This window comes from Culex pipiens, chromosome 3 (genome assembly GCF_016801865.2).
Source record: "Culex pipiens pallens isolate TS chromosome 3, TS_CPP_V2, whole genome shotgun sequence".
Lineage (NCBI taxonomy): Eukaryota > Metazoa > Arthropoda > Insecta > Diptera > Culicidae > Culex > Culex pipiens.
Genome location: NC_068939.1, coordinates 40,990,574 through 40,999,638, shown reverse-complemented (window position 1 = coordinate 40,999,638; position 9,065 = coordinate 40,990,574). Strand labels below are relative to the sequence as shown.

Here is a 9,065-nt window from a genome sequence, read left to right as displayed (position 1 = left end):
ATCTTTAAAAAGCAAACTATTTGTTTGGAAAATACTATAACCCCTAGCTAGAATAAAAATATTTTGGGTTCCCAAGACACCAACCACCTGGTTTTTTTTTAACAAGTCTACGGATTCGACTTCCACCAGACCTGGCATCCCTGGTCACGCGCGCGACGTAAACAAATCCAAACGCTGTTGCTTATTTTTCTCAGTTTTCCTCTCCACAACTTGGGCAAACAAGTGAGAGAGACGCGCAGAGAATGAGTGAAAAAGCTTTCGTGAGTGACGCGTGCGAGTGGTTTTGTTAGCGGGAATTTTGAACAACCAAGCGACTCCATTGAAAATGCATTTAACGGATGTGATGTTGCACAATATTATTGAAAGATATTCGGCTCCATTTACCGACGATTTATTTTAAAACAAAATACAAAATAGTTAACGCAGACGCATACAAAACATCAAACTGTAAGTCACTTATTTACAGAACCTAACATTAGCCCTTGTCCCTTAGTTGAAGTTGTTGCGAAGCATGTTGTTTTTGTGCCATTTTTCTATCTTAATCAATCAAAAACGAATGAAATAAACTGCACTTGGATTCCAGTTATTATTTTTTTCTTGCTGCAGTGTTTAACACTATTCATTGGCTGTGGGCTCCTTGGGAAGAATCCAAACGAATTTAAAGTGCAGCAACTATCCAGTTAAGGCCATTTGTCGTAATTTTTTTCTCCACCGCCGCTGCTCAATCATCGAAAATCCGAAACTCGACCTCCGCCTTCGTCTTGCACAGTTTGGAAATTTGCGCAATCTGGTCCGTGGTGGCCAGCCCGTACACGTTGAACCCGCTGCGATCCATCACGCTGATTCTGGAAAGTTAAGAAAAGAATGATTTATTTTTAACTTTAAAACAAGAGCAACTGCGGGCGAACCTTCCGCCGGAGATGCTGTGCAGGAACTTCCAGTAGCTTGGCCGCAGGTTCATCGGCTCCATGGTAGCCGCGTGGAAGAGTAACGCCGTCGAGGCGCAGTACAGGAACACGGTGAAGCCGGGCACTTTGGGGACGTAGCCCTTCTCGATGCCCCAGTTGTAGGAGGTCTGAAAATTAAAATCGAAAATTTAGATCAAAATTGCAATTTTTGTTTGTTCCGACGCTCTTACCTGGAGCATCTTCCACATAATGTAGAGGGCGATCGTGTTGTCCGAGTAGTGTGCGAACGCCACGCTGGCAACAAGTCCGCTCGGAATGGCAAAGGCCGCCTTATCACTATTGGTTGCGTGTCGCAACAAGCAGGAAGACAACTGTTGAAGGAGTGAGTATAAGCGTTAAAACAAACTTGACATATTTCAACACCTTACCTTATAGAGAAGCGTAAATTCTCCCAGGAAGCAGCCCAGCTTCAGGATGTCCTTGCTCAAAAAGGTCCGCCGAGCGAGCGACGGCTTTCGAATCAACCTCCTCGCCTGCACCAGCACCTTCATCAGCACCTGAATGCCGACCCCGATGGAGAACATCCGCGCCCCTCCGGACAGCATGTTGTACAGGCAACTGTGCCGATGCCGACACAGCTCGTGTTTGCTCAGGTTCTTAACCCGTGATATCACATTAACGTAGGCTCGCAACGCCATCTGGATGACGTTGTACGTGGAACCAGGACTTCTGGACCCCACCGCCCGTGGTCGACTATCCCGGCGCGATCCCTCTATCGCCGGCACTTCTTGCGCTTTCATCACTTCACTCTCGCCCAGCGCAAACCGAAACACGTCAAACATCGAGTCCTTGTAGTCCTTCTGGCGATTCAACCGGTAAAAGTACAGCAAAATCGCCGTCGAAACCCCAAAAATCGCAATCTGCCCGTGGGGCAACGAAACCGGCACCAACCCCCGTGACTTGAGAATGTTCCAGCCGGTTTCCGAGGCCACATTCGCAACGTACAAACTGAGCAGACCCCGGCGCGAAGGTCGCTCAACGAGAATCGCGCAGAACGCAGCCATAAAGGCCGGAATGTACGAGGCGGTGTAGAAGTTGTACGACCCCAGTGCACGCCTTATCGCGCACAGGAAGATCGAGTAGCTGAAGGCGGACATGGTTAGGAAGGCGGTGGATTGCATCAGGCCGCGGATCGTGCGCCGGAGGTCGCCGAGCGTAGGGACGCGACCGCGCATCACCAGAGAGAGCTAAAAAAGATATCATTGAATTAGGAATAATTGAAATTACAAATCTAGACTGATTTCTCACCAGATAAACCGCCATGTAAATGCGGAAACTGTCCTGCAGGGCCACCACCAGAAACTCGGCCGAAGCCACGCCGCAGGACGGTGTCCATGGGTGCACGTACTCCAGGCAGGTCACCGGCACCGAGCTGCACTTGCTCAGCACCTGCATTGTGGATGTTGTGGCTGCAAATGGACAAGAAAAATAATAATTATAATCAGAAGTTGAAAATATCCAGTATACATTTTTCTTAGTTAACAATTCTATTAACATTACCTCGAAACTACCAAATAATTATTATACTAAAACAAAAGGTACAATCAGCTCATTTTAAAATGCAGTTCACTATTTGTTTTTTTTTTTTTGCTAGGTATATATTTCTTCATAAAGCCTTTGCAGATATTTTTCAAATTTTAAAAATAAAAATTGTCAAAATTTCATGAAGTAAGTAGCTTAACAATTTTTCCTGAGACACCAACGCTTTAAAAGGCCACCAGTAGAAGTTAGAGGAATTCGTAAAAAAAAATGTTTTACCAAGTTTCCTTTTGAATTTTGTAAATGTTGTTATTGAATTTTTGAATTACTGTTGATATAAATCAACAGTAATTCAAAAATTCAATAACAACATTAGTAGTTGTCAGTATTTAACTGCTTTATTTATTTTTTTATTTTTCAATAAAAACGATACTTAATCCACCTTTAGGTGGTTGGTGCCTTCCTCACATTCATAAAGTCAATACATTCAGTAAAAATAGCAACATTCCCTTAACATGTTTAACAAATCAATTTTATTACTGATTTCTTTTGATAGGGTTCGCAGACCTTCAATTTTTCTGGCTCATCGGCAAGGTCTGATAAAAAAAACCTATCCAACGAAAGTTTACATGGAAGATTCAGGCAATATTTTTATCACAATATCTCAGATCCGGCCTCCAAAAAGTGTATAAATAACACTTAAGTGCTAATAACTTTTGATAGGGTTGTCAGATCCTTGATGTTTTAGGCTCATTTGAAAGGTCTTTTGATTATCTAACTAACGATGGGTCGCATGATGGACCCGGACATAATTTTTACTGAAATATCTGAGATCCGGCCTCCAAAAAGTGTATAAATAACACTTAAGTGCTAATAACTTTTGATAGGGTTATCAGATCCTAAATGTTTTGGACTCATTGGAAAGGTCTTTTTAATACCTTTCTGAAAATGTATAACATGATAGGGTTTCTTGCAAAACCACCCTTTTTACAATCTTCCGGACATACGCCACTTAACTAAACTTGCTGATTTCAAATAGAGACCTATGGGACCCCAAGACGGATCGAATGAGGTTAATACGGTCAAAATCCGTTGATCCAGTCCGGAGATAATCGATTGACAATTTTTTGTCCACCCACCTTCACACATCCACACAGACATTTGCTCAGAACATGATTCTGAGTCAATATGTATACGTGAAGGTGGGTCTACAAGGTCGAATTAAGAAGTTCATTTTTCGAGTGATTTTATAGCCTTTCCTCAGTAAGGTGAGGAAGGCAAAAACAGTTTGAAGAGATTTTATGTGTTACCACTTATTTTATGTGAAATGCTTCAACGAAAAAAAAAAATCATTTAATGTATTTGCAATAACTTGAACCAACAAATTAACAAATTCAATATTTTTTTAATGCTTTCAAACATCATTGTTCTGAATGAAAAAAACAAATTCTTTTTTTTATTTAGAACGAACATCGAATTGATTTTTACGACTTTAAAGTTTTCCGATAACTAAAAATCAAGCTTTATTTAAAGTAAAAAAAAATAAATGACATCATAAATTTAGTTGAATTATTAAAAATATTTATCAAAAAAAACATTGCCAGACTCAAGTTGGAATCTTATATATAAAAATATTTTTTTTTCAATTTTTATATAAATTTTTCTTGTTGTTTCTTGTTGTTTTAAGTTAGAGTAGGAACAAGAGGTAATGTTTGATAAACAAAAATAAATAAAAAACTTTTGGTTCATGCTGGTTTTTTTAATGTCTTATAAAACTTTTTATTCTCAAATAGATTAAAAAAGAGAAGGAAACCTTAAATTTAAAGTAAGTTACTAAAGAAGAATTGAGTGAATTTTATTTGAAAATTGATCAAAATATTACAAAAATATTCAAGAATTAAGCATGTATTCTTGGGATTCCCGACTTTCTGACAAAAAAAATCACAAATTCCCGACTTTTCCCGACTTTCCCGATTTCCCGACTTGAGTGGCCATCCTTTATTCGAGATATGACTATCCTTTATTCGTGGAAAGTTTTAGGTTTTAGGAGAATTTCAGGACTCTACAGCAATTCCCCACGAAAACAGCATGATTCGAAAAAAAAGTTTTCCTAATGGGCTCAATTTTTTTTGGGAGTCAGCGATGGAATAATCATCATCAAAAAAATTTTTTGGACGTTCATCAAGTGAAAAAATACGAAGGGAGCATGGCTCTCCTCTCTCGCGCACGTATGATCGGTAAATGAAATAAAAAAAAATCATCATCTTGATTATTCGGCGGAACATCTTTTTCACTACTACACTTGCAAGTGTAACGTCACAAATCGAAAAGGGACCTGCCACTTTTTGTAGATGTGGCAATGTGTGTAAACAAAGCGAAATAAATAATTTTAAGTGGTGCTAACAAGGAAATTCACAAAAAATCATCAACAGATTGATTTTCTTGGAGAAGTTCGGGAGCGAATTTCTTTTGCGTGATTTGCCTCCTCTCTCTTTCGCGGGTGAAGAAAGTTCGCAAGCGAAAATGTTTTTTTGTTTGCGATCATTTCCAAAATAATTAGCCTCTTTTTTTGGCCATTAGGTTGACCTACGTCGTGTTAGGGTGGTCCAAAATATAACTCCGCGCCATATCAACAATTTTTTGCTATCTTGGACGCAAATGGGACGCAGTTAGGTCTATCAGAAAAAATAGGTTAATGTTTCAAAAACCTAGCCTAACATTTGAAAAGTATTGAGTTTCAGCAGTCTTTTGATAAAATGTTTAATAAGGTGTCGTTAAAAATAGAGATTTCAGCTTCCTCACTGAGGTAAGGCTATAATCCTGCTCTAAAACTGAAGTTTTTTATAAAATGTGTTTTCACAAATATCCGGTTCTCATTATAATACATGTAAACTATGTCCGGATCCATCATTTGACCCATCGTTGGTTAGGTAATCGAAAGACCTTTCCAACGAGTTAAAAACATTTAAGATCTGGCGACCCTGCCTCAAATTATGACTTCTCATGTGATTTTTATGTACGTTTTTATACCGGATCTAAAAAATATTAGATGAAATTTGTGTTCAAACTCATCAACTCACCCATTGTTGGTAAAGAGTGAGGAAGGCACCAACTACATAGAGGTGGATTAAGTTAATTTTCCTTAAATCAATTTATGGAAATATTTTTACAATTTTCAAAACCTTGGTTGTTAGAAATAATTTTATCGATTTGGTGTCTTCGGTTAACTTGTAGGTATGAATGGGGGACTACACCGAAAAATGATACTTTTTTTTGTGAATTTTTAAACACTAAAATTTCAGAAAAGGATTTTGTCCAAGTCATGATTTTTTTTAAATGACGGTAAGGCTGGTACAAATATTATTGATTTTTTTTGTTGTTTTTTTTGGCCCGAAAAATGGTGACATCAAAAATATTTTTAAAAAAAAATTCAAAATTTCAATGGAAATTTAAGTACAATCAGCTGAAATCGATTTAAAATGCGTTTCCCTGCTTTTAAAATCAATTTTAGTATGTTTGAGTTGATTCAAAAATCTTTAGATTTTTTGTAATTTTTTTTTTTTGCTAAAATTTTTGTTAGCGTCAAATCTTTTATTTTTTGAAAATTAATAATTGCAAAACAACTGAACTATTGAAAAATGCATTTTAAAACACTTTTTCCGTGGAAATGCTGAAACTTTTGCTTGTTATTTCATTTTTTTGTGCACTTCAAATATGACCCCAAAAAATGCTTTAAGTTTTTAAAATGTTAAATCCAAGCAAGCGACTTGAATGGCCGAGATGAAACTCAACCCACTTCAACGAATCATCTTTCTGCGATAAAACTTTACGCAGTAGGCCTGGCCGCTTTAACTTATGTGATGTTTCAATGCATTCGGATGCAATGGCGCACTATAAATCGACGCCGTCGTGCTAACTTGTCGCACCCGCCCTTTCGACGTTCCGAGAAAAATGTTTGTCCTTGAATAAACAAAAACGAGAGCACGCAATGTAAACAATGAATAACACGTTTTGTGTGGTTGACCATTCAGTGCGTTGCCCCGAAGTTTGGTTGAAATTGGTTGCTGGAGTCCCGAGCTATCATTACAAATGTTTACGGTAGTCGAGCTCGTACTTGTGTCAAACGCGTTGTGACCTGAAATCCCCTTGGGCAATGGAGCACCGGATTCGAGTGGTACAAATGACAGTTCTCCCATAAGGAATACATTGTAGAAAAAAGCAAAAACTGCTCGAATGGAAGTGCTCCATTGTCGCACTTACAGCAATTTTCAGGGTGTGGCAAGATAACACGACAAGATTGAAACTTCTTTCATATGAAAAGTGACAAAAATGCACGGAGTTTTGTTTTTATTGAATTTCTCAGGATTGAAATCGAATATTGGGGATCTGTGAAGGTCAAAAGGTGAGGCATTGTGAGCTGCACAAAATGGCGTTCTCAACTCAATTTGGCCCAAAATGCACGTACGACAGGTTAGCACGACAGCGACGAAATGTTAATAAATAACAAGAAGAGTGCTAGGCGTAATATTTATTACCTAAGGCACCTCACTTTCCAAGATCCCTTCGAAAGATTGGTTGCGCTAAGGTTTAATCAGATTAGATTAGTGACAAAAACAACGAAAATGGATTTTTTTTTCAGAATACCTTAACCCTCTACTGACACGGCGTAGATCTTTCTAATGACCAAACCAAAAATACCGATCTTATTATTACGGCCAAGGAGCCACCAGAAATTGTTTGAGCCTGATCGGAGAACTTTTTTTTCTAATCATGATGCTTTCGCGGGTAATTGCTGCATGTATCTGATTGATTGAATCATATTTTAAAAGGTGTTTCAGTTAGGTCATAAATCAAAATAAATCATTTGACTGTTTTTTTTTTAACTTACGCTCTAATCTAGTCCGTCCCATATATACAAACAGCAAGCCGAGAAAAACGCAAGGCAAATTTGTCCCTCCCCTTAAGGCTACGTGTTAAGAGTGTGGGATTTTGTACGGTTTTCTGGAACAAAGTACTCAATATTATTGTTTATTTTCTGATAGTTCACATGATTCAGAACCAGACAGCATAAATAACTCAAAATAGACAAATTTTCATATTTTAGCACTTGCTTCAAGCGGCAGTTGAGCCAATTTTTGGCTTTACTGCTGTGATAAAAGCATCAAGTCAAAAATCATATCATTTATCAGCAAATATGAAGGAAAAAAACCAAATGCTAAAGTATCCGAAAGAAACTTTTTTTTTCTCACATTTAATACATAACTACACTTGATATTCGCAAGCTTTTCAATATTTGCTCAGCCGTGATTCATTGCCTACCGCAGACACAGAAGCTTGTTTGCATCAGCAGCCGAGAACTGGTTCAAGAAGCGTTTTACGACACACGCTCTCTCTCTGCCTCATTTACCACAACCTGCGTTCATTCTCCACATCTTAGTCGGGTCGATTTACTTTATTTTATAGGCGGCTACTTAGCACATGCTTGCGCGATCGTCATAATCCGCTGCTATTTTTTTCGTTTTACAACAAATGGTTCGATTACGCGCGACTTCTTATCACACCAATTCACAAGTTCAGCCCTCCCCTTAATCAGTGGCTGGAGCGTTCGAGCGCTGGCTTATCACTTTATCAGGGACACATTCAACATAGTTCGACACAGCTTAGGCGCAATTTTGTTTGTCTAGAGAGAGTATGAAAAAAATGGGGCCTCTGATTTAGCTGATAAACTAGAGTATGTGTTACGTTAATGATTATGGCTCAACCTCCGCACTGATAAGAATCAATCGGGCTTCGAGAAAACGCTACGAATCGAGTCGAGTGTCATAATTAACGAATAATGTGTCGTTTTACTGTGCGAAAACAATGAAGGGGAGGGAAAAACTTAATTATTCATTCACCCAACTTTGTCACATAAATCGCAGTTTTTGTTCTTTCCAGTACTGGCCAGACTGAGGTCAAAAAGGCCAACCAAAACGGGAATAGTTTGCTTGGAGGATTCGATTGCTAAACAACTGATTTGTCAGTGAAAATATTAAACTTTTAGTTAACTTAAGTAACTTACCTCTTTCACAGCTGGGATTACGTCAGGCTCGATTAAAAGTTAATTACTTTCGCTGTTGACTACGAAGCTTAGGCTAACCCTTCCTCCAGCTCAAGACTTAGTTTGGTTGCACAATTTTGTGTGTTATTCCTACGTTTTCTCACATAGCAGCTGGCCAGAGGTCACTTGTACCGTGCGCAACCCCCAGGGCCCAGACGGAACATGGTCCACCAGGCTCCTTCAACTTAGTCACAAACCTTAACTTAACGCACCCGCCACTCGCTTAATCCACGTAATTAGCGTAAGTCACACCAGCGCAACAGCTCAGCCAACCGAGGCGCACGGAAGTTGAATGAAAACAGTTTGATTTGAGGATTCCGCAATCGCGTACAAAAAAAAACCTTGCTGCTTATTTTGATCGGGCGTATTTACATCGCGCAGGCAGATTCTCTCACAGCTGATGAGCTGTCAGAAAAAGTGCTCGAAGGAATGTGCACTGGGAGAAAATGGCACGGCAGAAAGAGTGCTCGAATTTGCTTTGCGTGGGTTGTGCTGAATAATGGGTAAAAGTTACGCAA

General features: G+C 38.9%; 1 protein-coding gene across 2 annotated transcripts; it reads right to left on the bottom strand.

Moving 5' to 3' along the window:
- Positions 1-375: 375 nt before the first annotated feature.
- On the bottom strand, positions 376-8,931 carry LOC120426807 (transmembrane protein 135-like). 2 transcript variants are annotated; one of them, XM_039591591.1, is made up of 6 exons: positions 8,509-8,931; positions 2,217-2,377; positions 1,337-2,155; positions 1,139-1,279; positions 909-1,075; positions 376-845 (listed from the first exon to the last, which is right to left on the bottom strand). In XM_039591591.1, the coding sequence occupies exons 2-6, from the start codon at positions 2,361-2,363 to the stop codon at positions 722-724; spliced, it is 1,398 nt and encodes a 465-aa protein (XP_039447525.1). In that variant the 5' UTR covers positions 2,364-2,377; positions 8,509-8,931; the 3' UTR covers positions 376-721. The 2 variants fall into 2 exon arrangements, with proteins under 2 accessions (XP_039447525.1, XP_052566386.1); XM_052710426.1 differs by lacking the exon at positions 8,509-8,931 and adding an exon at positions 7,767-7,806.
- Between the last annotated feature and the right edge of the window lie 134 nt (positions 8,932-9,065).